Source organism: Echiichthys vipera (assembly GCF_963691815.1).
Source record: "Echiichthys vipera genome assembly, chromosome: 6".
In the NCBI taxonomy this organism is placed as follows: domain Eukaryota; kingdom Metazoa; phylum Chordata; class Actinopteri; order Perciformes; family Trachinidae; genus Echiichthys; species Echiichthys vipera.
Window position 1 is genome coordinate 3,024,286 of NC_139831.1, and position 27,605 is coordinate 3,051,890.

The following is a 27,605-nucleotide window of genomic DNA, read 5'->3' on the forward strand; positions in this document are numbered from 1 at the left end:
CTGAACACTCAACAAGAATTCTGATTTAGACGATTTAGTTGCAATTCTGATGAATGAAACCACAAATGTACCTCCGTAAATTGGTAACGCCGCAACTAGATCTCGCAGCGTAGCAACACCTGTGTACAACATTACAGAAAACCGATAATCTCAGCGCCTGCAGACTGATCGTGGCTGAGAGAGAGAAAAAGGAGGTCGTTTTAGTCTCAGTTTTACAAAGACGGCCTTCAGAGACACATAACTAACAATGAGAATGATGCAAATGTGCTTCAGAGTACGAAACATGTGCAGCGCGTAAACAAAGCGACCTCCTTCTGACTGGTGGAGCCACGCCGACCCCCCAGACCCCCCTCCGTCAGATCATCCCAACAGAAATGCCTTTGCAGAGGAGAAAGATATGAACGCATGCAGAGAGATCCAGATCTTTTCATAGTCTTTTATTCATGGAAAGTTTCGCTCGTGCTCTCAGTGTCAGTAGAAACATGTTAATTATGAGAAAAACTCTCAGCCTGCGAGATTTTCCCCCTCGTTAAAAAGGTCCAAACAATAAATCCTCACTTTAGAGTTTCAAATATCAGTACACGCGTGTCCTCGTCTGGGAGATGAATGGCAGATAAAAAGTCTTTAAAGCAGTAGTCAAAAGATCAAAAATACACAAAATGACCAGAAAAATATGAGTCCACCACCAAAAGAGTGCAACAACTAAAATAGAGGGTTTCGTAGAAAGTAAGCAGAGGGAGCATTTATTTAGAAACTTTATTTTCCACTTTACAGTTTGGTCTCCTCGCGATAAGCGTCTCAAATGGATCTCCAATTAAAGCCCTGAACAAATCATAACATAGATATGATCTTGTCAACAACATACATTTACATCAGAGGTCTTTAGTTTCTTTACTGGGTGTTTGTTTCGTTCAACATGTGAAGGTTAGTACAGACTGTGCACATTTCTCTTTTGTAATTTCTTTTCTTTTTTTTAGTGGTATAGGAAGGAAAAGGTCATTATTTAACAAAAACAAAATAAGAAATAATTTGCAATTAGCACCGTTACTGTGATTTGTTTTTAACTTAGGGATCAGCACCTCGTCCCGGAGTAGCGACTAGGAGTCGTGTTGCTGCTGCTGCCGCCGCTGCCGCTGCCGCTGCTACAGAGGAGCTTAGATGATGAGGTCTTGGTCCACATCCTCTGCAAACACACAAAACATCCATCAGCACACATATCATTTAAAAGAGAGCTTCCTCTAGCCTCCTCTGTACCTCAGGTCTCGCTGCCCGGCCATGTCTCTGTAGTGACAGCTAGTGTTTGTGTAGGTGTGAGTGTGTGTGTCTGTGTGTGTGTGTGTGTGTCATTGGGCTGTGTGTGTGTGTGTTTGTGTGAATGTGTGTATGAACGTATATATATGTGTGTGTGTCTCTGTGCACGACTGTGGGAGGGCTCTTTGAACTTTCTTCTCCTGATTTTATTTGATGTTTCTCTTTTTCTCTACATCTCTGTGAGGCACTTTGTGACACTTCCTGTATGAAAAGCGTTGTATAAATAAAGGTTGATTTGATTTGATTTGATATACATTATAATATTCATTCATTCATATAATTTACAATATTTAAGAAAAGACAAAAAATGCAGAAATAGGAGGAGTGTTTGGACAGCAGGTGGATAATTATAGATTATAGCAAGTTTCTATTCTCAAGAGTTCAATAAACGTGTTTTTAGATTATTGGATATTTAAGGAATTAAGTGCAAAAACATAATCTGATATGATACAAAGTAAAATCACGGCCTCAAATACATGTTCAACGTTTTAACAACTGACTCAATGTATAAAAAAAATAATTTGTGAACTTTTCTTCTGAGGGTAATTATGTTTTTTCTTTATTTAGTGCTAGAGAAATTAATGAATAGACTATGGAGCAAAAAAATGCCAAATTTTATCTATTTTCCAGCTTCTCTAATGAGAGAGTTTGCCGCTTTAACCTGTTTTCTGTTAAAGCAAAGTGTTTACATCTGGATTTTGGACAAAACTGATCATTTCGAAGGTGTCACACTGATGATTGATGAAAAAAGTTTGACATTTTTAAGTCTGAAAACACACTATCGACATAATAAAGAGGAACAAAAGCTCTTTTTTATTGTCTGAACTTCGCGAAAGCTGCAGGAACGACACGTCCTCACGTCTAAACATCAGGACCGCTGGTTTGCCAAACGACATCCATGGCTGTTAAAGAGTACCAGTGACAGTACTTGGTAAGGTTGGTGCCACGATTCATTAAAACTTTATTTATCCCTGTTGCTGAAACACACCTCGGTCTAACAATGATCAAACCTGTGGCGAGGTTCAGCTGCTTAATAACAAGCAGAGCATTAGACTCAGGTGTGTTTGGGCGCAGGGAGAAACCTAAAACACGCAGGGCGGCGTTCCTCCGGGAGCAGGATCGGAGATGCCTGCAGTACGGCCAAAGAGAAGTAGACGAAAGTTTCTACGCATGTGCGGGCTCTCGTGGTGTTGTGTGTCACCTGACTTGCATACTACGTCGGATCTCACACACTTCTGCGTCACCGTATGCACGCAGATTTCAACGAAAATGAAAATTGCAGACACAGTTTTGCAAAACAGATTGTTGTTGAGGTTCGTATTTACGGGCGAACCAGTAATCCGTTGTGCGGTGGTGCGGTGGATACTCACGCTCCTTGATGCCGAAGCAGTTGGCCCACTCCTCCAGGGCGATGTATTTGTCGGCGTCGGCGTCGCACTGCTCGAAGAAGCGGGTGGTGCAGTGCTCCATGGGAATGAGAGGGGCGCGCAGGGGGGAGAGCTCTGAGTGGGTCAGGTACCTGGTGGTAGACAAACACAAGGACACGCACATGAGGAGAGATTCATAATGGAAACATAAAATATGTAGACGGACTGACTGAAAACCATCTTCACCTATGTCCTGCCTGCTTTTACATTAAATATTTGTAGCTACCGCACCGTCGTGATGAAAAGAGAGCTGAGGAAGGCAAAGCTCTCGATCTACCGGTCAGTCTTGGTCCCTACCCTCACCTGTGGTCATGAAAGCTGGGTCACGACCCAAAGAACGAGGTTGCGGGTACAAGAGGCCGAAATGTGTTTCCTCAGGAGGGGGGCTGGAGTCTCCCTTAGAGAGAGGGTGAGAAGTTCAGCATCCGTGAGGAACTCGGAGTAGAGCCGCTGCTCCTTTGCATTGAAAGGAGCCAGTTGAGGTGGTTCAGGATCATCTGGTAAGGATGAACCCTGGGCGCCTCCCTAGGGAGGTGTTCCAGGCACGTCCAGCTGGGAGGAGGCCTCGGGGAAGACCCAGGACCAGGTGGAGAGATTAGATCTCCACACTGGCCTGGGAACGCCTCAGGATCCCCCAGTTAGAGCTGGTTAATGTGGCCCGGGAAAGGGAAGTTTGGGGTCCCCTGCTAAAGCTGCTGCCCCTGCGACCCGACGCGCATGAACGTGTGAAAGCGTGCATGTACGTGGATGCAGCAGTTGTAAATTCACACTTCTTTTCAGATGTCGTTGACTCTCTCTCTTCCTGTGCCCAGAATTTTTAAGGTGGAGTGTTTTCTTTAATGTTACTTGTACATAAGTTGTCGTTGTGAATCATACGGGCCGCCTTAAATCAAACCACAACTATTCTGTATTTTCTCACTTTGAGATTGAGCGGCGCACCACTGTGTCACTGATCAGCTGTGGTACGTTAACCCCAGAGTCTCCTAAATCCCTCTGGGACCTTTTTTTCCTCTAATGGAAACAAGGGGAGTGAACGGCCATTGGAGAGGGCGTGGCCTTAAACTTTCCCAGCGGCCACATTTTACCCCGATGGAAATGTGTTTTCTAAAATAAAATAAGTGGTTATAAAGTGAAGAGCAGCCGGTGACTGTTGGATCCATCAGTGCAGCCGCTGCGGTCACAGAAGCTCCACCACGGCCTGAGCAGCACATACTTCAGTTCACCAGATCCTACGTGTGCTGACTCGTCAGAATATAGCCTGAGTTCAGTCCAGAGCAGCTCCCCGTGGAAGCCAAATTAGTCTGAACTCGCAATAACAAAGTGACGTCGTACCCGTCGACGGGGTGCTGGTCGAGCTGGCCGAACTGCCAGTGGACGGGGAAGATGTACATGTTGTAGTTCTTCTCGAAGTCGTGAGCCAGCAGGTCCAGAGAGTGCTCGCCGGCCTGCAGCCTCTTCTCGTTCTCGTAGATCTTCTTCACCTGAAACATCAAACAGATCCACGTTAACCCGAAACATGATCTCACAGAAAGAGCCCTAATGAGCGTGTTGCAAGGTTTAAAACAGGGGTGTCAAACTCAGGCCCGTGGGCCAAATCTGGCCCGAAGTGTAATTATATTTAGCCCCTAGGATCATATCAAGCTTCTCTGAGAGCTGGCCCGTGAGTATAAAGCAGAGACACGTCTACTTTTCTGTTAGCAAACATGAGCATCCATGCTACCAGTCTCTGCAGACACACTGAATCCACCCCTCCCCAAAAACGACCCAAAGAAAGATGGAGGACAGGAGCTTTCAGCAGCGGTGGGAGGCAGATGATCTGTGTCTGAAGGTTCAGAGCTTTTTTTTTTAGTAAAGAAAGATGAAAACACCACAAAAAAGTGATGAAACAACTAAAAACAGACGCTAAACACCACAAAAACGTGACAAAATGACTAAAAACAGACATTAAACACCACAAAATGTGAAAAACGACTAAAAACACCCGCAAAACACCACAAAACCGGGACAAAATTACTAAAAACAGGTGAGAAACACCACAAAAACGACCAAAAAAAGATGGAGGACAGGATCTTTCAGCAGATGATCTGTGTCTGAAGGTAAAGAGCTGTTTGTCACCGTGGCTGTAACCAAAGAATCAAACAGAAGAAACACCACGACAAGAACAAGGAGCTGCACTGGAAAGGTTCAACGTTACACATCTGGAGAGATGGGAACACGCGCTTGTTGAGTTTGGCTGCAACTTTGTCCCAGTTTTTAAATTTGGCCCACTGTGAATTGGAGTTTGACGACGCTGGTTTAAAATGTCGATTGCTAAATAAATTTGGAGTCTTTACGCGTAGAGTTGTGTTTGATCGTCAGATGAATCATAAACTTTAACTATTGATCTATGGGAGCAGCTCTGATGGGTGCAGCGAGAGGTGCGGAGGAACCATCACTTCTCTCTGGTATTTCTGTGTTTCGGTCACAAAAATACTTCCTGTCTGAATGAATCACATCCTTAAACTGTTTGGATTGGACTTTGTTCTTTAGGAGCCATTTAATGCATCAAACTCTGTGTTTTAAACTGCCACAAAGTGTCTTTACCTTCTTTATTGATTGAATATCTGTCGATACGTGTGTCATTAATGTGTTAGTTCTCCTGTAAAGGACTTTGGCAGCAAACTAAACCAGAATCCTTCTTTCTCGCTCTACGTAAATATGATCCTCGTGCCTTTAGAGGATTTATTATGAAAGTCCTGACTCTGACAGACACAGTTAGAACTTGTTAACAGGGAAATTTGACCGCAGCACGTCGTACACTTGAGTTTCACAGGACTTAAAAGTTGCGTACTGTCCCAAAAGATCCTCTAACACCAGAAAATACATTACATTAAGCCAGTACGCTACTTTTAAATTACTGTTTCATGAGGACTGAAAACACTGCGTTGCTTAGTTTATATAATTCTGCTTAATTTAAAAAAAATAATCAAATTCGACAGTTTTGCTAAAAGTAGTCCTGTGCATTTTTACATCTATATTTTGAGCCAGGAAGAAACTCTGATTTTTTTACGTCAGCGTACGTCGGTCCTGATGTAAATGCGCCTGGACTCACTCTGAGCTTCTGCTTCTCGGTCAGCAGGTTGTTGTCCTGGTCGCGCTCGTACAGAGTCACCAGGACGTTCTTCAGCCAGTCCCTCATACGCAGGGGGAACTCGCTGAGCTCGCTGTCCAGGCACTCCTCAATGTCTGCGGGACAGAAAACACACAACATTTCATCGATTTGACAAACACAGCAGCAGAAAAGAAATGAAAATAATAACAGAAGTTTTTGCAGATGAGGTTAGAAAACCCAGAGGCTCACAGAAGACATCTAACCACAGTAAGAATTATAAGCAAATACAAACGTAATCCACAAAGACTCATGATGATAATTCCACATATTCAAGCGGTTAATCAAAGTTTAACTGAGGTTTTGCTTTGAAATAAGCTCAAACTGAATAAAGTCTTATCCAAATACTTTGTTTTTATTGTTGTTTTGCATCTAGTTTAAGTCGTTTCGGGTGCTTCTGGTTGTTTGTAGTCGTTATTTATATGTTTTGATCGGTTTGTGTCAATCATTTTAGCATCTCTTTGTGCTCATTCTGCATCTCTGTACTCATTGTGGGTCGTTGTTTTGCGTTTGTATGTGTTTATAGTAATTTGAGCATCTAGTTGTGACTGTTTTGTGGGTTTTTTCAGCAACATTTTGTGACTAAAGGCCCCTGAGTGCGAGTCTATTCCCTCCATGGGTGAGAAACTTAAAGGAATATTACCCCCAAAAAAATCAGTCAGTAAATGATCAACGGCAAAAAAATAATCTGCATCTCCTCAATATTTATGTTGTATTATCCCCAAATACCCAAAATCACAACCTGCATCCTGTTTTTGTGGTGTACTGAGCACCACCTTGATCTCCATTTGAACCTGTCAGCCCTCACTGTGTGTGTGTGTGTGTGTGTGTCTGTGTGTGCAGCCAGCGTGTCTGGACAGATCCTCCCACCGCTGAGCTGCAGCCTTCAGGCCAGACGTGAAGGTGCGAACATACTGAACACACAGAGACGAGGTTAGCCTCTTAGCTTAGCATACAGACGAGCAGGGGCTTCATCTGATCGCTCAATAGTGAAGGAACAGAAACCACACGCTGTCAAAACACAACATTCATGAAGTGAAACTAAAGATGGTGAGATAAGACTCCAGCTAAAGTGGTCGGCTTATCTTTCCAAACAAAAAACACCAGCTGACTGTTGAGATTCTGGTTTTCCTGCAAAATTCCTCACAACTGGAGCCACGAGTGCTCCTGCTCTGCGACACTGAGACGACGCTGCGCTGATCGTCCACTTGAACTTTATTGGCTTCATGCATCGTTGAGCGGCTTTCATAGGAATGAACGAGGCCTCTTCTCAGACACAGTGTTCATATCTCTTTATACACCCATGTTGTGTCTGCGTTATTATTCCTGAAGCTCTTTGTTTCTGTCCATTCAAACCAAAATGGCTTCATCAGCATTTTTAAATGTCTCTATTTTAAAGCAGTTCTCACCTTAACCCTTTCTGGCACTTTTACACTTTTGTTTTGTAATCTTAAAATGCTGCTAATAAGCGTACGTCACACTAAAATGAAAAAGAAATCCAACAGGTGTTCAAAGTCATCAATATTCAATTCACATACATTTCTGATAAAAGCCTGACTTTTTGGTCTGGATAAATTGATTGCGGTGGGTCGATATCCCACGTATTCGCTCGTAGGAGATTCCACTTTTTTCCAGTGCACTTTGTCTAGTTGGAGGTACGAAACTTCGGACTTCCCATTGCACTCAAATGCAGCATTTCTCTCAGTTTTAAAGAATTGCTATAATGGCTTGAAGTGTCGTAAACGTATGGCAAAATATATTTAAAATGTGAAAATGTATGAGAGTGAATGTAGCCTTAAAGTAAAATTCTGGCGTAGAATCATCCGAGGGTCTATTTCGGCAAACACACTCATAAAATTAGACATTGAGACGTTAACTATTGATGGAGAAATCCAGGACAGTCAACAGCTAACAGCCGAATGCAGTGATTAGCTCGGGGCAGCACGGTGAAGCCATTAAAGCGTCTTTTTTAACCACTAATGCTGCTGAAAATAACAGCAAACCTCTGCAGCAGCATGAGAAGAGTCATTACACAGAACACAAAGCACCAACAACGTAGTTAGTGAACCCAGAGTTTATTATTATTAAGAGTGTTTTAAAGACTTACCTACTGGCCCCTGTACCAGCTCCTCTCATAGTAAAGTCCATTCAAGTGGATTACCAAAGTCAATCCCAAAGGAAGGAGCCCATTGGTGCTTTGTTTTATGTGTAGGGACTCTTCTCATGCTGCTGCAGAGGTTTGCTGTTATTTTCAGCAGCATTAGTGGTTAAAAAAGACCTTTGAATGCCTTCACCGTACTGCCCCGAGCTAATCACTGTTAGCCACCTTCGGCTGTTAGCGACTTTACTGGATTTCTCTGTCGTTAGACAAAGAAAAAAAGTCTCCATGGCTTATTTGATTAGTGTATTTGCCAAAAAAGACCCGGGGATGAGTTATCAGTTTGTATCTGCTGGACTAAACCCTGGGAGAGGTCGGTGGTTCAATTCCAATAAGGGACTAAAAATGTCCGCACTGTGAGGTTGTTAGGAAAAAATCTACCAAATCGCCTGAAGTTCAGGAGTTATGATTACGCCCATGAGACTCTCAGCTTGAACCAGAGCTGGACTATTATGCCTAGTTGGTATAAACTGTATTTTCTGATACCATCTAAAGTGTTGAGTGTCCAGGGGGAAACAGAAATGGAGCAGTAATCACTGTACACCGCTCCGCATTAGCTCAAAACCCAGAGCTCACGTTTGCAGGGTCCGATGTAGTCGATGTGCAGCTTGTGGCCCTTCTTGGTTCCCTCCAGGGCGCACTTGGTGGCGAAGAAGTGGCAGGAGGAGTCGTAGGTCTTGTTGTCAGTGCCGCAAACCTGAGATGGCAAAAACACACACGGACGGTTGAGTTCGCAGAGCTCTGAGCTTCTTCGGCGTCAAAATGGGTTCTGCGGTTTCACACTCACGTGCTCGAACTCTCCCTCGGCAGCGGGGCAGGTGGAGGGGTCCTGGCACACACACATGGGGGTGTTGCTCTCATCGACCTCACACACTTTGCCCTTCTTGCAGTGGTGGTTCAGGCAGGCATCTGGGGAAAGGAAACACAGAGTTTATGTCTCAGGAAATGGCTGCTGAGTGAAACACTGACGTTAAACAGACGCCTCAAGCCGTCCACACAAACACTTTCCACTCCTTTTTTAGTGCAGTGGGGCTTTTGTTTTTGTGCCAGAGTTAAAAAAACTCAAATGAAAGCATTCGTATGTGAGGGGATTATTAAGTGAAATGACGAAATAAGTGGCTGAACAAACTCATCAAAGAGTCTGTGGCTGACTGGAGCCACTGTTTGGTTAAAAAGGAAATTACAGGCGTGAAAATGCTGCGTCATGAAAAGCAGCAGATGGAAAAATCAAACTGTCAGACAGGAGCAGAGGTGTGGTTAATGGACTTAAAGGGACTCTAAGGGCGCACTCACACTGTCCTTCTGCACCGGGCCAAAAAAGTTTTTTCGGCTAAAGCCTAGTGCGTTTGACCAGTGTGAGTGCAACCGCTCCGCGCATAACTGCGGCCCGTCTGAGAGAGGTGGGCTTTTGTAGAGCGCGTTTGCACATGTACGAGCACGAGCACGAGGCCTACGGCGGTTCTGACGTCATTTATGTGCGCCTGTTGGGACGTAGAAAAAAGAAGGAGGGACCATGCGCGGACATTTAAAACAATGGCGGCGGAAGGTTCACGTTGGTGTGATGCGGAGGTGGAGTGTTTACTGCAGATTTGGTCGATGAAAAGATTCAAAAACAGTCGACAAGACGCACAAAAACTCCGAGGTCTACGGAAAGATCTGGAAACAAAGCCACGCATCACCATGACGTCATCAATGCGTGTGACGTGTTACGGCGTGATGACGTATAGGCAGCAAGAAGCATTCTCCGAGGCCCAGGTAGTGTGAGTACAAACGGGCCTGGAGGGGGGGACAAGGACCCTAAAGCACGGGGCACGGGACGGAGGCACAGTGTGAGTGCGCTCTAAGTGAAGGCACCGTAGCACTTTATAGAAGTATATAAGTGCTTTAAATAGGCACCAACATTTCTGACTGCAAAGTTTAAACTGTGGTATGAATATTTCTTTAGTTTGACATTTCACCTGTAACACAACACGTTGTAGGGAACAATAATATTTATATATATATTAATAATTATAAATAAATGGTCTCTTTAGAGTTGGAGGAGGCAGGTATATGCTTGTATTTACAGTATTTGTGCTGTAACTTAATGAAGTGACGAGCATTTACCATGATGTTGTTGTTTGTTTACTAAATGATAATTGTCCTATTCTTTTATATTATTGCATTTATCTGACTTTTTAGCTTTCATTGATGCATTAATGTGGTTTTAACATGTTCATATTTGGAAAAACATACATTTAATTTGGCATGTTTGGATAGATAGTTACGACCACTGTCATTCATTCATTCAAATACACGTTGACTTTATAAAGGGTCAGTTCACCAGAATTGTAAAAAAACCCAAAACACATTTTCTTAAAACTCTCGTGACTGACGTTTGGCACCGACTCCAAAGGGACATTATTTGTGGAAAGTCATGTTGCTGTTTTAAATGTACACATATGAATCAGCATGGGTAGATTTCCTTTTGTAATTTGGATTAACAGATGTTTTCACCTTCTTTTAAAGGCCTCCATTCTTTCTTAAGTGCATTTTTGACTGTGGTGTCAACAGGTTTAGCAGAAGTAAAGGAGTAAATCCCTCAGCAGAACTAAACCTCCGTACACTTTGTACAGTCGGACTGTTTTCCTGCCTGTGGCTCCGTTTAAAGCAGGCTGGAACATGTGATTACAGAGGGAGACAGTCTGTCATTATGGAGGTCTGATTTGCCAGTCTGAGGCTTCACTGAGCGTCACGGCTCAGATACTTCAGCCGGGCGACAGAGGAGGGAAACGCAGCTGAATCACGTTGTCACGAACAAGAGCGTGCCGCATTTAGACATATGACACACAGTGATGTAATGTAACACACACATTTTTCCTTTAAGGTTTGAATCTGTATCTATATATCTACTAAGTGTGTCTGTCTCTGTCCATCTGTCCGTCTTTTCTCTCTCTCCTTTCTTCCTCTCTCCGGTGCAGACAGATGTGCGTCCTCCACAGAGCTGGGTCTGTCTGTCGTTCCTGTCTGTTATAGTGAAGGTTTTCGTCTCCACCGTACTCTACGGGGGAATTGTTGAGTCTATGTAAATCATAAATAAGTCATAGAGTGTGGTCTTTACCTACTCTGTAAAGTGTCCTGAGATAACTTTTGTTATGGTTTTGCACTGTAAATAAAACTGAATTGAATTGAATTGAATATATTAGGACATCATAGAAAACTTTTACTGACTTAAAAAAAAAAAAACATGAACCAATGTTTGCACGTCATACTTTAAATCTCAAATACAGAATAAAGTGCAAAAGACATAAGCCATCACCGTGGACATTTTTAGTATTGAACGTTTTTGGAAATGTTATGTTTTAAGATGCAAACGAGGCATTATCTAATGCTAACTTTTAAGAAATCTACAGACGCAAGCAGACAAAGCTAGGTGGTCTCATGGGAGGGCGTATAAATAGCACGACACTTTTCATGACTTTCATGACTTTTCGTGTGCATGTCTACGCATATTAAGCTTTTCGCGTGTCATTTAACGCCCGTAGTTCCCCAGGGTTAGGGTTAGGGGTTAGGGTTAGGGGTTAGGGTTAGGGGTTAGGGTTAGGGGTTAGGGTTAGGGTTAGGGTTAGGGGTTAGGGGTTAGGAGTTAGGGTTAGGGGTTAGGGTTAGGTTAGGGGTTAGGGTTAGGGCATTTCACGCCCGTCATTTCAGCCATCCTTCACATGAAATATTGATTTAAAAACAACCCTCTGACAGAAAGCTCCACCACTTCGTATTTCTCCGCAAGGTGGCGGAGAAATACGAACACGTGGGTTTTCCCTCAATGACATTTGTGCGTCAAATGACAACGCCATCTCTGCACTATACAAGTCAATCGAGACTACATGGCGTGACATGACACGTAAAAATCATGACATGCGTTGTAATTATACACGAGATGGCTTGAGAGAAATAGCGTGTCATTCACACGGCTTTTGGTGAGACCAGGCTGGACAAAGTGAAGTCAAATGTACCACCAGTCTGGAGCAAAACAGCCCAAAATCTCAAAATTGACCAGTGCATTAAAGAAAAGGATGTTGTGCCTAAAGTGTCCAACATTAAAACACAAAGTCAAATACAATGGAACAATGTGTGGCTACATACGCTCACACAGTCACATCGTGGGGGGTTACCACCAATATGGGGACAGGGTTCTGGTCCCCACAAGGTAAACTATTAAATTATGGGCGGTAAGACTTTATTTTGGTTATGGTTATGGTTTGGTATGTAGTGTTTGTTGCTAAGTCTCCTGGCAATGGCTGTAAGTCAATGCACTGTTATCCTAAGTGACAAAAACAAGTTTGTGTGTGTGTTTAGGGAACTTACTCTCAGCGACAACTTCTTCCTCTTCAACGATCTCAATGGCCTCATCAAAGTCTCCGATCTCAATCTGCACGGGGTTGGCTCCCACCTCGACCTCCTGGGGGACACGAGAGGTCAGAGGTCAGAGTGTAAGCAGCTTAAGCTGTGTGAGTCACATGCAGAGGAATTTAACGTTATCTGAGGGAACAAAGTGAAGAAAACACTGCAACAGCTAGCTCTTCTCTTAATGCACTCTCTGAGTGTACGTGCAACAGTCTTCAGGTCTATTTCTGCACGACGTCCACTTAAACCATAAACCGCTTAAGTGTCCCTGGTTTTCCTGAAAAAAGTAAAGACGTCACCACTAAAGAAGGTTCCTCCCTGAAGGCCAAACAAGAGTCTGGGAGCGGCGAGACCGTAATATCCAACAATAACAAGCAGCTGGGTCCACATGTGGTGAAGCCATGAAGAAGGTAATGGCTTCCTGACGGGCTGGCGGGCTGAACGACCGGCTAAAATTAACAGCTGCGGGATCTCTGGTCCCGCTGGACCTCTGGAGCAGGAAACAATATAAACATTCACATGAACGCTCACTCCGACGGTTTTTACGGGGGTATTTTTGTAGTTTAGTATTGTTTACAACAGGCGATGAAGGACACTGTGCCGTTAGAAAAGTCATTTTTATGTGTTCATCCCTCTCTGTTTGTTTGGGAAAGATTCGTCCTAAGCCTCAGTGGTAACAAACGGCTTGGGTCGACATATTTTCGGTAAATATTCCAATGTGGGGTTTCAGTCAGTTACAGATTAGGCCCTGGTGGAACAAACATCAGGGACTTCAGAGTCAGCTGCAACAAATCCCAAACATCTCACTCTTCTTATACTTTAGAGCTGTTCAGATTATTTGAACTTTCACACCTTTGGGGATCACTTTGTGTTGTCTAAACTTAGAGCCTGCTCAACTGTCCTTTTGGCCGCGGCCAAAACCGTTTTTTCAGCTAAAGCCTAGTACCTTTAAGTAGTGTGAGCGCAACCGCTCCGCACTCAACTGCGGCCAGCAGGCCGTCCACGGCCCCCTTGAAAGAGGTGGGCTTTAGCGGAGCCGTGCGCACATGTACGAGCACGAGCACGAGCCCTACGGCAGTAGCGTTATGTCCGCCTGTTCGGACATGTAAATAGAAGGACGGACCATGCGCGGACATTTAACAACAACAACAATGGCGGTGAAAGGTTCACGTTGGTGTGATGCGGAGGTGGAGTGTTTACTGCAGATTTGTTCGGATGAAAATATTCAAAAACAGTCGACAAGACGCACAAAAACTCTGAGGTCTACGGAAAGATTTGTAAACAAAGCCACGCACACGCGATCAATGCGTGTGACGTGTTACGGCGTGATGGCGTATGGACAGCCAGGAAGCATTGGCCGGCCCTGGCAGTGTGAGTACAAACGGGGCTGGGGCGCGGGGGGGGGGGGAGGGAGGGGGGACAAGTACCCTAAAGTCCGGGACTCGGTCCGGGAGGACAGTGTGAGTATGCTCTTAGTGTCTTTCATTCCAACCAACCAAAAACACACCTGGTCCAACAAATCCAACTGTGTGAAGACAGTTCAGGTGATTGAATGAGTCGAGTCAGGTGTGTTCTCGCTTGGTTGGAGTGAAAACCTGCAGCTACAGCGGCCCTTTACTGGATCACTGTGACATCCCTGACTTAGACAGTGCTTCATTTTAAGGATCCAAAAGTCAACGAGGTTGGGAATAATATCCCTTGGAATTATGGGCGACTGATATCTAGAGGCCTTTGTTAGCAGAATCAGAATACACTGATTTATAACATGAGGGTTTCTTTTGTTGCCGCAGTTTTCAGTGGTTGACTGATCGTTTCACAGGCTGGATAAATGAGTGACTGAGCTGTGGGAGTTGACCACCACCGTCACGTTGGCAAATACCGCTGAACTTCTTTGGCTGCGGTGTTAAAACCCCCAAAGCTCCATCACAGATAAGATGATCGCTCTGAGCAGCTGCGTGGCTCATGAACACATCGCAGACGCCAAATCCAAGTCAGATGAGGGCAAAAGTATTTAGGAGTTTCCCAAAACAATCAACAGAGTAACTGCGGAGACTAAAATGTCTTTGCACACTTCTAATGATGGACGAGTGATACAAGTTTAAAAAGAAACATCTGGTGAATCCAATTAGCTCCAGTAGCTATGTGAAAATATGTTTTTTTCATATTTGTGTTTGTTCAGGCCACCGTAACCTGCATCGGAGGTATGTTCTTACATGATTTAATTCCTACTTTCAGCATGACCAGTGTACTCGTGTCAACAGGACGAACATCTGGACTGACCTCAACAACTGGCTCCTCGGTCACCAGCTCCTCTTCCATGACGGGCTCTTCCACGATGGGCTCCTCCTCAGTCTGTCACACACACACACACACACACACACACACACACACACACACACACACACACACACACACACACACACACACACACACACACACACACGTGAATCTCTCGGCTGTACAAGTGAGCAATTGGATTTTAAAACACGTGAACTGATGTTCCAACAGGAAAGGAGACAGGAGGAGACATGCACGCACACACTCAGGAAAACACACAAAGAGAGGAACATGCTCATAAAGACAAAAGCAGACCACACACACACACACACACACACACACACACACACACACACACACACACACACACACACACACACACACACACACACACACACACACACACACACACACACACACACAGTATAACTTACAGGAGCAGCCATGGCGTGGCCAGCCAGGCACAGGAGGAAGATGATCCACACCCTCATCTTCAAAGTCTGCAGAGACAAACAGACGGACAGACGAGTGAACACGGGTTTTCTTTCACAACATAAACTTACAAATACATTTATGATCACTTTGTTGCAGTTTTACGCAGAGTATTCCTGATCGAGTATAACCAACACTGACACTTTTTTAACAATATAATTTTTATTGATAGGTATTCATCGTCTGCATAGAAGGATATTCAATATCCTTTAGGGTTTGGTACCTTTTATCTGAACCAATTAATATTGTGCTTTAAATGAAACACATCTTGAATGTCTTGAGTGTGTTTAGTCTTAACAAGAAAACAAATTATTGCAACTCTGTAACCACAGAGGTGTTCCTCAGGGAACCGTCTGAGGAACACCCCTGTGAATAATATATATATATAATAATAATTAATAAAGCCTCCTTTCAGAGAGCACAGATGGGCTTAAATTTAAAAAAAAAGAAACTGTTTCCAAATGTATTAGAATCACTGATTCATCTCATCTCATGACTCTCATCTTCAGCCTCTTATCCGGGGTCGGGTCGCGGGGGCAGCAGCTCCAGCAGAGGACCCCAAACTTCCCTTTCCCGGGCCACATTAACCAGCTCTAACTGGGGGATCCTGAGGCGTTCCCAGGCCAGTGTGGAGATCTAATCTCTCCACCTGGTCCTGGGTCTTCCCCGAGGCCTCCTCCCAGCTGGACGTGCCTGGAACACCTCCCTAGGGAGGCGCCCAGGGTTCATCCTTACCAGATGATCCTGAACCACCTCAACTGGCTCCTTTCAACGCAAAGGAGCAGCGGCTCTACTCCGAGCTCCTCACGGATGCTGAACTTCTCCCCCTCTCTCTAAGGGAGACTGAGGAAACCCACTTCAGCCGCTTGTACCCGCGACCTGGTTCTTTCGGTCATCACTGATTCATATCAACTCTATTTCTACAGCACTTTTCTAAAAAACTGCAGATAAAAACCAAAAACAACAATTAAATAAAAGGAGATTCATGAAAACATGTCAGACTGGAGAATAAAATGAAATGTCCAAGCAGGGGACGATAAAACCCAGCAACATAATAAATATTCATTAATGCGTTAAAAGAGAGTTTTTAAGAAGGGCTGTAAAAGATGCTGAAGATGTAGAAAACGTGCTTTTCAGTTCGCATATCACTTTCTAAAAACACTAGTGTCCAGTACACGTTTATTGTCACAAGTGTCTATGATTAACTTATAGCTGACATCGGGCGTGAGGTGGGGTACACTCTGGACAGGACGCCAGTCTATCGCAGGGCCCATAGAGACAAACAATATCTAATTGTTTAAGACAAATCTCTCTTTTAAATGTCTTCATTTACTCACTTTAAATAAGAATGATCATAATTATTCATCAATAAGAAGAGTATGAACAAAGTCTAAGAAAGAACTGGCTCTTTCGTCTCCCTGAAGACAACAAAAGCATCCGGACGCATCACGTATCTCAACTCTCGCTTACAGACTAAATGGAAACTCTCCAGCTTCCCCAAACAAAAACCGCCTCAGTGTTCGCTTTGATTCTGGCAGCTTGTGTTATTTCCTCTGGCTGTTTGTGGGTTTGTTGAAAGAGTCTGACGCTGACAAGGAATTTCTCTCGTCCTGGAGCAGAAATCGGAGCCAACGCAGGAGCTTTGGATGGAAACAAGCTCCTGTCTTTATGTGTTTTTTCCACGACCTGAGGCAGCATAACTTTAGCTCCTCGTTTTTCCACCAGGCTCTTGTCGGGAAAAATCTCCTTCAATGCAGCTCTGCTGAACTCATATTTACATTTGTAAACATGTGACAGTTATGTAAGAATCTGACCCTGATGTGTGAATTCGGGTAGTTTCGGTGGTTCAAATTCCCTCTGGGGCCCTCTGTATAATACTAATATGGTAATAGCCTCCGCCTACACACTTCCCTATGCTCTGCACGCAGCATCCGTATGCATTTATTTCATTTTATTTTATTTTTATGTGAGCAGCATATTCTCCCACCAATAATAGTCACTTCTCAAAGGAGCACAAAGCCTGTTTTTCATAATATTGATATAAATATGAGCTTCACAGATGCTGTATTTGTATTTGGGAGGCGGGTACAAATATCGTACATTTAAAAAGAAGAAGCTGCTGTTTCGATTTGAAGGAGAGCTATGTGCACATCGCGTAATGGCTCTTGAAAACACAGACGTTTAATAATCATCTAACATTGAAAAACTGTAACCACACCCACATTTGTTCATCATGCGCACTGATAATCTGACGAGCGCTCTGACGGCAGGTGTGGTTCATCATGAACCACATCCAGAAACAACTGACAATCACCAAATCAATGAAGGACACTTGACAAAGTAATACGCCAGCCGTACTTTTAGATATTTCTAAAACATATTCGCAGCTGAGTGTGAAACGGCCGGTGTGAGGAGCAGCACCTCTAAATCTGAGGCCATGGCTCTCAGCAGGAAAGGTGTTACTGGATTGCTTACTCCAGGTAGGTAATGAGTCCTTACCCCAAGTGAAGGAGTTCAAGTACCTCGGGATCTTGTTCTCGAGTGAGGGGACGATGGAGCGTGAGTTTGACCGGAGAATCGGAGCAGCGGGGGCGGAGCTGCAGTCGCTCTACCGCACCGGTGTGACGAAAAGAGAGCTGAGGAAGGCAAAGCTCTGGATCTACCCTCAGTCCTGGTTCCTACCCTCACCTGTGGTCATGAAAGCTGGGTCAGGACCCAAAGAACCAGGTCGCGGTTACAAGCGTCTGAAATGTGTTTCCTCAGGAGGGGGGCTGGAGTCTCCCTCAGAGAGAGGGGGAGAAGTTCAGCATCCATGAGGAACTCGGAGTAGAGCCGCTGCTTCTTTGCGTTGAAAGGAGCCAGTTGAGGTGGTTCAGGATCATCTAGTAAGGATGAACCCTGGGCGCCTCCCTAGGGAGGTGTTCCAGGCACGTCCAGCTGGGAGGAGGCCTCGGGGAAGATCCAGGACCAGGTGGAGAGATTAGATCTCCACACTGGCCTGGGAACGCCTCAGGATCCCCCAGTTAGAGCTGGTTAATGTGGCCCGGGAAAGGGAAGTTTGGGGTCCCCTGCTAAAGCTGCTGCCCCTGAGACCAGACCCCGGATAAGCGGCTGAAAATGAGATCATGCAGGCGTAACCTTTTCTATACCACTTTAAAGTCTAGTTCATGTACAAGGACAAACTTGCTACCTGATCGACGGTTTTCCCGTTTTCCAGATAAGTTACCCCTTTATTGAAATCCTATCGTTTCAGCAGTTCAGTAGAAACAGAAGTAGTTTCAGATGCGTAGAGAAGTAACAGACATAAATAATTACAGGTCCATGACGTGTTAAAGTGGTAAAGTGAGTGAGTGTCTAGAGTTTCTTATAGAGTAAGAGTGAGATTTTGCTTTCTTTTATGCAAAAAACACATCCTTGTCGAGTTTACGTGCTATGCTACGGGCTCTTTTTCATCCAGTCACATGGAAAAGACAAGTTTTTAATATAAGAAAAAGAATTACTTTATTAAACCCGCAAGATTATAATAGCAAGTCTGTTATAATACATGTTACACACACACACAGGCCCGAAATACACACACTAACAGGACCTATATACGTGAAATTAATGGAGAGATGTCAGAGCGAGGGGGCTGCCAGATACCGGTGCCCCGAGCAGTTGGCGGTTTGGTGCCTTGCTTGACCGCACCTCAGGAGTGACCAGGAGACGAACTGACACTTCTCCAGCCACCAGTCTAGGACTCAAACCGGCGACCCTTCAGTTACCAGCCGAGTCACCTATGGACTGAGCTACTGTCGCCCAAAGCGTTTGGCAAGACATGCACATTTCCTGTGAGATGATGAGTCCTCTATCTATCTGTGTATCTTGTCTTCCTTCACCTCTCCATCTGATTGTCTGAGCATCGATTGTCGGTGGGGACTGAGAACCCTTTTTCCTCCTTCCCTGCGTCTCGTCTGAAGGATTAAATAAGGGCTTCTTTGTTGGGTAATGGAGCGTGACACTGCTTGGTCTCCCTCCCTCTTCTTTCTATTACTTATCTCCCTCTCCAGCTCCATTAAATCAGCTGTTTCGCCGAGACATCCAGAAAGGATCTCCTGGAACCTGCTGGCATCAAAGGACATATGGGATGTAGGGGTACGTTAAAGAGTCTCGGGAGGCCGACTGCAGACATCAAAGTCCTTACTGTCATTTCATTGGTTTCCTTTATGCTTGTTTTTGATATGATAGCGTATGGTATATGAGATATGAAAGTTTTGACTTTGTTTGCGAAGGAAATTCCTCACGCATGCACGCCGATAACACTGAAGTGAAGTGAGCGGACAGTTTGCACAGTGTACTGAACGCTACGGGAGATCAGGGTGGGGATAATAAGAGCTGGAAATACTTTGAATTCCTGCGCCTCGGATAAGAGGGCAACAGGTTTAAAGCAACAACAAATCAATAAAACTAAGCCGTGCAATCTCCTCTCGGAACATTTTGTCCTTTTGTTCTTTAAAGATGTGCATCAATTATGAAGCGAGCCTCAGAGGAAGTGCAGATGAATGCCACGGCTCTGAAAAACACATCGCCTTGAGGGAAAGTGAACGTGACATCTCGGGGCGGAGGAGGAACACTCGGCTTGGCTGGGTGCCGCGCGTCCTTAAAGAACGCAGAGGGGCCTCTCGACACGGAGCGTCTGAATAGGAGCGACGTGTTCGGGCAGATGCAGTGGAAAAGTGAAGGGTTTGCACACAGTCGACTGCAGGTGGAGGGTGTTGACACGTTTGCCGAATCCTCTGAGCGACAAAAGAAAGTTCTGACATTTTTGGACAATTAAGAGTAACTCGTTCGCCCGGAGGTGCGTCTTTCTTCTGCTGTCACCTTCGAAATAGTCAAAGTGATGTGTGTGATGTGTGTTAATCCAGCTGTGGGCGATGGAGCATTCTCGCTCGAGAGCAAGTTTGTACCTGTTTTATCCTCCGACTGGTTAAAACGATACACTTCAAAACTGCAACTACCTTCACTAACTGCACCACTGACTTCCATGGTGGCATTTGAAGAAGTCTCCCAATGTACATCACTCGTGCACTTGTCGGACATTAATATGACAACTGTTTTTTTAGACTCTAGACTTTTAAATCTTGTCACTATTTGGGGAAAACTCCTTGAGGCTGACACTATCTTTGCAAACCAGTTATCTTGTAATCCTAATTATTAAAATCATAGAATACTTCTTTATGACAAAATCATAAAATGCTGTTTTGTGTCAAGATTATAACAGAGATGGTAAAAAAGCACCAAGGTCCATCACTCAGACCCTCATCCCTACGGAGAGTTTAGCGCTCTTATACTACAACGGGGCGACTGTGACTCAGGGGAGAGTGGGTCATCCTCGATTTGAGGGATGGGCGGTTCGATCCCCACCTCCCCCGGTCCACATGTTGAAGTGTCCTTTGGCAAGACACTGAACTCCGAATTGCTCCCCGTGCTGTGCATGGGTGTGTAAATGTGGTGTGCATGGTTTCCATTAGATTAGATGGTCTGTAGATGTCCACTGCCATCAGTGTGAATGTCTGTGTGAACGGGTGAATGTGACAAACACTGTGAAAGTGGCTTGAGTAGTCAGAAGACTAGAAAGGTGTTATAGAAGTACAAGTCCATTTACAACACCCGATTTCTTTCTTTGCTCTTGATGTTTTCCCCTAAAATTACAGAACGTTTTTCGTATTTATCTGTACGAAAAGTGAGTCGGAGCAGCCTGAAATGTCACAATTCCCAATTAAAATGTCTAAAAATTACCAGACCTATGTTCTATATTTAGTAAAGACGTGGACTTACATCATCCCAAATGTTTCCAACAATGTTTAAACAGGAGAAATCTACGTATTGAGCGTGTGTTTGTCTGCGAGAAGCTTCATAAATGTTCTTTTTATTCAGTTTTTAAGACACTTTTGACACTTTTCAGATTTAGCTTGTTTTAACCAGATGATGGATTTTAGTCGTCAGATGTCTGGATCTTGAGTTATCAGAGAAACAAGCGAAGCAAACGTTAGCGCTATCTCAGTTCGCAGCCCCTCCATCGTCGTAGAAACTGATTTATAACTCTTTTATTCAGTGTTTGTTTTGGAAAGGACACTGGAGGAATAACGGGAGAAGCAATGAAGACTCCCACGATCCCCACGCTGATCTACGACACCAGCAAAGCTTTGTTATTGTTAGGACTGAATGACTTAAAGGCTTTTATTTTGAAGGATATAGGTTCCACTGTGGTTTTTTCTACTTTCTCTTTAAGTCTGGGGAATGTTCTGGGTTCTGGATGCACTGGGTTCAGTCACATCAGGGATCTGCATGGCTGTTTTTAATGTGAAGATGTGTAAAACAAGACAGCGACTGAGGGGACGGCGGTTTGAGTCTCAGACATATACGGTCTATGGCCCCAGACAGAAAGGGGAGAGCAGGGGAACAAGAGATGCTCCTTAACTGCTTCTTCTGAGGCCCTTTAATCCTGGAGGATAAAGAGTCGAGGCGGGACTTTTACAATGGGGACTAGTGTTCGTGAAGGTCCAGAGATGAGAAGTCGTGAGCAGACTTGGATGTGGAAAATTACAGAAACCCTGGCAGAGGAACGCAGACGGTGACGTCTCCAAAATAACCTGCACTTACACAAAGAAACGTCTCTGTATTTTTAAAAAAAAGCTCAGCTAAAAAACAAACAACAACAAAAAAAAAACAAGGCGTTCTGCTGACGGGAAGGTTCGTAAAAACAACTCGCGACACCAGACGTATGAGCAGCGTGTCGGACTGAGAGCGAGAGCTTAATTTGATCTCAGAGAGGAGGGAAGAATCCAACAGTGTCATCTCCGGTGTTTGAGTTGGAGGGACACGGCGTTCCCGTCCCGTCGTGTGTCCGCTTCAACACTTCAACGTATTCCTGTTTAGTCAGAGAGTGACTGGAAAGAGGAGGCCGGGCGGACTGACGTAACAGCAAAACAAATTATTTTATTTGGAAAGCCGCTCTCATAATCAAACAGGGCCGATGCTAAAAGGGAAACTTCAGGCTCATAAAGGGGCCCTTTTTCTCCGCAAATGTATTTAATTTGGGAGGTTAGTTAGGTAAGCAAGTGTCCGCTGGAGGAAAACAACCTGCGCTGCTACAGATAGCTCCCTCACTTTCTCTCTAGTCTCTCTCTCTCTCTCTCTCTCTCTCTCTCTCTGCTTCAGATGCTCTTTTTAACGGGAGCAGATTTAGAGGAATTCTTTCTCCTTCTCCTCGGTGACATAACAGGCGGGTTTGAAAGGCCTGGAAAAACAACCTGTAGCCGGCTATGTGTGTGTGTGCCAGCAAACAGTGCAGACAAACAACACTGGCATGCAGAAAGGAGGGTGAAGAGGGCGAAGATTCAGTGAAGCCTCTGAGAAAGAAACAGTGATTTCCTGTGTCTGTGCTGAGCTCTGTGGACACAGAGTTTTACGGTGGAGGCACCTCGTAGGTAATGAAATACCCTCTAAATGTGAGGGTTGGGAAACGCTGTGTACTGCAGGGAAAATGCAGCACAGCACCGTCTATATCATTAAATATACAGTTTATATATAAGTCCACACAACAACTGTGACAACAATGGCAAATGTGATAAAAACAGAAACACCGACAGCCAATCAACATTCACAGGGCGTAACGTTCAAACTCTATATAATAATAAATAAAATGTCTTCTTGGACACTGGCTTCTTTCAACTGTTTTCCTATTATTCATCATTCATTCATTCATTCATTCATCTTCAGCCTCTTGTCACTATCGGGGTCGCGGGGGGGCTGGAGCCGATCCCAGCTGACATCGGGCGTGAGGCGGGGTCCAGCCTGGACAGGACGCCAGTCTATCACAGGACACATAGAGACGAACAGAGACATACAACCATTCATACCTACGGGTGATTTAGAGTCATCAATGAACCGAACACCTGCACGTCTTTGGACTGTGGGAGGAAACCGGAGAACCCGGAGAAAACCCACGCAGACACGGGGACAACATGCAAACTCCACACAGAAGGGCCCCAGTCGGGGTGGGAACCTGGAACCTTCTCGCTGTGAGGCGACAGTGCTAACCACGCCCCCAATAAAAGCCAAATTAAAGGCTTTAGAAATGTTGAGTCGGTTGTTTCTGAGATAATTTGATGCATTTGGTAAACGCAATAATGCAGAAGACAAGCATGAATAGTTGTTTCTGTTTCGTATTCATTTTTCACTCACCATGCCATCGTAGTGAGAGCATTTCTTTCGTCTAAAATGAGCTGTTGTGACCTCTAGGATTATCGCAGCCTCGTGAAACTCTACAACCACAAACTAGAGACGTGGAGCGTTCAGAGGATGGATGGCTTTCTTACGGATCGTCACGATAGGGCGCTTTCTGAGCAGATTCGAGAACAGTAGTCTTGAACCTCCAATCCCTGAAAAATGCAGTTCTTGTCTGTTTTTTTTTTTAATCCTAAATCACAGCGAGGATTTTCCTATGGTGTTCCTCAGGGTCTGGGTTTCTTAACTTAGTATTTTGGAGGGATTTTTACCCATTTTTATAAATTCTGGAGTGAAAAATGATAAAAAAACGTGCACAAAATCTGTGTAACACATAGTATCAACCCAAATTTGCGGCAACAACTTATGAGCCGTAGTTAGCACGAATTTAATCATTCATTCATGCATTCATTATTTTTTTATTTACTGATTCATGACTGGAAAACCTTGACACACACATATTGCATCTCGAATGAATCTCCAGGTTCACAGCTTTCAGATGGTGTATATAACTTCTGTGTGACATCTACTGTTGACCCGCTGTCTCCCCCTGAACACCCCCTTTCTCCAACACTGGACACTCAAACAAAAGGGGGCGGCCAAATCGTTTTGGTGGTCAGTTAACAAAAACACGGTCAGAAAACTATTGCAGCACCAGTGACGGATCTTAGTAATTTCCATAAAGGTGGATTCTTTGAGCTCGGTCAATTAAAAAGGTCGATCTTTACCGACCTGCGGCAGCAAATATTCCCTGATATCAAGCCCCATCTCTCCACGCGACCTCCTCAACCGGAGATAAGACACCAAAAGAATCCAGCGTCTGTCCAGAGGGTTCAGGGCGGGGAAACCCCTTCACGTTGCCAGGACAAAGAGCAGTTTCAGATAGACCAGCGGTCGGCACAAACAAGAATAGAGTAGAGAGCGGAGGAGCGCTCATGGGAAAAGGAGAAGAAAAGTGAGGATATATGTAACCTGAGTTTCTTGTCATCTGACCTCTTTGACTCCCTTCCCCCTTCCCTTCATCACAAATTCACTTCAGGCGACAGTTTGCTCTGTTTCTAGCAGCATATTGACGACGTTTGTTGTCATTTCCTGTCTTCGTTCTGAGTTCTCTGCATCGGAAATGCTGCGAAAAGTGATGTTTTCGCAGTATGTGTGGACCCAATACTGTGGGCGTGGCTTACACTACAAAACATGCCATATCTCCTGGTCGCTTTGGTTCTATTGCAACCACATTTGGTGGACATGGGTAGATGTGATGTCTGAGTGGACTTGAGAAATATGGTGCTGTTTGCCCGATAGGTGGCGCTGTAGCAGCATCATCTAACCGTAAAGAAAGAAATATCTGTCTGTATGCAGCATGCATGACCGTCCCGCACGTATCTCAAGAACCCCTTATCCAGACCACACTCCCTCGCTTGTGAAGTCAATTGGACGAGGGTTTCTTAGGATAGGTGAAGGACAGTCATACATGCTGCATACAAAGAAACCCTCGTCCAATTGACTTCACACTTGGCAGGTATATTACTGAGGACGCAAGGGAGTGTGGTTTGGATAAGGGGTTGTTGGGATACGTGCAGGACAGTCATGCATGCTGCAGACAGACAGATATTTCTTTCTTTTTGTTTAGATGATGCTGCTACAGCGCCACCTATCGGGCAAACAGCACCACATTTCTCAAGTCCACTCAGACATCACATCTGCACATGTCCACCAAATGTGGTTGCAATAGCGCAAAGCGTCCAGGAGATACAACATGAGATACAGTCATGCATGCTGTGAATGGACTCTGCAGTGGTTACTGTTACTGCTGCTGTCATCAGACCTCCTCTCTGAAAAGATATAATGGTTCAACAACAACCAAAACCTTTCCTTTAGATGTTATCTCAGTCTTTTTATTGTATGTACACTGAGAGAGGACAGAAGGCATTAGCTTTGCGTTTGACTTTAATAACTTTATTGCAGCCAGACAGCGACAAAAAAACACTTCAAAATCACTTTGACTTTTTTTTAAAGTCCTAATGACAATAATTAAAGCTTCAGGGAAAAATGCATCAATAAACCACGAGTGGTGTTATATAATTGTAGCCTTTGCTGCACTAATAACAGTGATTCAACCAGCTCCAGGATGACGTTTTTTTTTACCGTTCTGGTTTGAAATAAAAAGACGAACTGTAGTTAGAAGGAGTTTTAATGGATTTATAGACAAACAAAAGAGTTTGTGAACAACTTGGACAAAAGCCTGAAGCCACAGAGCTTTTTCCATCCCAACAGGACCGGATCACAATCTCTGTCTCTGTTAGTCTTTCCACCTTTTCTCTCTTTCATTGTCCAGTCTCTGTTCCCTCTCCCGGTCTTGATCTGTTTCTCTCTTCCTCTCTTTCTCTCTGACACTAAGATTCTCCTTCCCCACCTCCAGTTCAGACAGCAGCACAATCCCCACATCCTGTCGGGGGATTACAGTTTTTCTAGGGATTGCCAAGCTGGCCTGGTATTTCCCAGCATCCTCAGCTCCAACACCAATACACCCTCCTCTCCCCCTCCTCCTCCTCCTCACACTTTGGTGCAGACATGCCACCTCAACAATTAAGCAGCCAGATACGCTCTGTCTCTACCTCACTCACACTAATGCAGACATTTTGTCCTTCAGTCTTCCTCAACGGGTGAGACAAACTCAGAAACCTAGAACTTTTACTTATAATCAAATTTGTCTTTTCAACACATAATTCAGTGTGATGTATAAAGTGTTTTCAGAGCAGGAGCCTCCGATCGGACGCAACTTGCAAGAGGAAATAAGGAGGAATTTACTTAAAGATGTAGTTTTCGAAGCTGCCTGTGTAACCTTAAATGAACACAGTGTTTTTGACTTTAATATTTGACTCAACATTAGCATCATATGGCGTAGCAAATGAGTCAGTACAGCTAAACTGCTACTCTTCACTTAACAGTCCTTTCTTATGATGCAACACTTTCCCCTCTTTGAAGCTGCACATAGGACCGTCATTGGCTTCTGAGCTAGTTTCAATGTCACAAAATAATCTCACAACGCTTCAGAAACTTCAGACTTCATGAATGTGAAAATAGACTTCTAGTGTCAAACTCTGCACGGACGTGATTCTGCACAGTGAGGCTCAAACATCCAAGTGGAAGTGGGATTGAAATTTAGACCAATGTATTTATTATCACTCTTTAAATCTCTCATTAGTGTTTTCTTGGGGAGAAACTACCAAAGCAGGTTTAGAAAATTTTCAGTCTATACATGTTAATGACAAATCCTCCATGTATTGACGTAGTTAAAAACGGAGTTCCACAAAGTTCTGTACTTGGACCATTTCTATTCACCTTATACATGCTTCCTCTAGGCCATGGGTGTCAAACTGATCCAGTAAAGGGCCTTGTGGCTGTACGTTTTCATTCCAACCAATCAAAAACACACCTGATCCAACAAATCAACTGTGTGAAGACAGTTCAGGTGATTGAGTAAGTCGAGTCAGGTGTGTTCTTGCTTGGTTGGAATGAAAACCTGCAGCCACACGGCCCTTTACTGGATCAGTTTGACACCCATGCTCTAGGTAGTATTGTTAGGAAACACATCAACTTTAATGTTATGCAGATGATTGCCAATTCTATCTATTGACCGGTCAACACGGATGGCACGGTCGCCCACCATATCAGACGTTGCTGCCTACTCTTTATGGAAATTGTCTTATGATTTGAATCTATTCTAGCGCACCAGACCCCTCCTATTTTGTGTTTCACCCCAGGTGTTGGGACCTGTTGTAGGGATTTTTCGCATTTAGCCACGTAATGAGGTCCAAAAGATGTTGGTTGATGAGGTCTGGCTCGTTCCAGTTCATCCTAACGATGCTGGATAAGGGTTGAGGTCAGAGCTCTGTGCAGGCCAGGCAATTTCTTTCACAGCAAACTGGATAAAAACAATTCTTCATTGAGCTGGCTTTGTGCACTGAGCTGAAACAGGAAAAGGGCCTGGCACAAACTGTAAACACATTATATGCTGTGTAGGATTAAGAAATAAGAAAAACAGCCTCAAACCAAACGTTCACCCAAGAATTCTGGCCTGTTTCTGCAAATCCCTCTCCCTGTGGGTGAGCTTGAGTGACGTCCCGACACTCGGAGGAGA

At 44.4% G+C, this 27,605-nt stretch overlaps 1 protein-coding gene across 1 annotated transcript in view; it reads right to left on the bottom strand.

Annotated features, from left to right (window-relative positions):
- Positions 1 to 719: 719 nt before the first annotated feature.
- Positions 720 to 27,605, bottom strand: part of sparc (secreted protein, acidic, cysteine-rich (osteonectin)) — a 28,110-nt gene continuing 1,224 nt past the window's right edge. The window contains exons 2-10 of the mRNA XM_083915561.1: positions 15,139 to 15,204; positions 14,708 to 14,779; positions 12,389 to 12,482; positions 8,832 to 8,953; positions 8,621 to 8,741; positions 5,830 to 5,963; positions 4,071 to 4,219; positions 2,682 to 2,830; positions 720 to 1,183 (exon numbers count right to left, since the gene is read on the bottom strand). Coding sequence (XP_083771687.1) covers positions 1,155 to 1,183; positions 2,682 to 2,830; positions 4,071 to 4,219; positions 5,830 to 5,963; positions 8,621 to 8,741; positions 8,832 to 8,953; positions 12,389 to 12,482; positions 14,708 to 14,779; positions 15,139 to 15,195 — 927 coding nt within the window. The 5' untranslated portion in view covers positions 15,196 to 15,204 and the 3' untranslated portion in view covers positions 720 to 1,154. The remainder of the gene's footprint in view (positions 1,184 to 2,681; positions 2,831 to 4,070; positions 4,220 to 5,829; positions 5,964 to 8,620; positions 8,742 to 8,831; positions 8,954 to 12,388; positions 12,483 to 14,707; positions 14,780 to 15,138; positions 15,205 to 27,605) is intronic.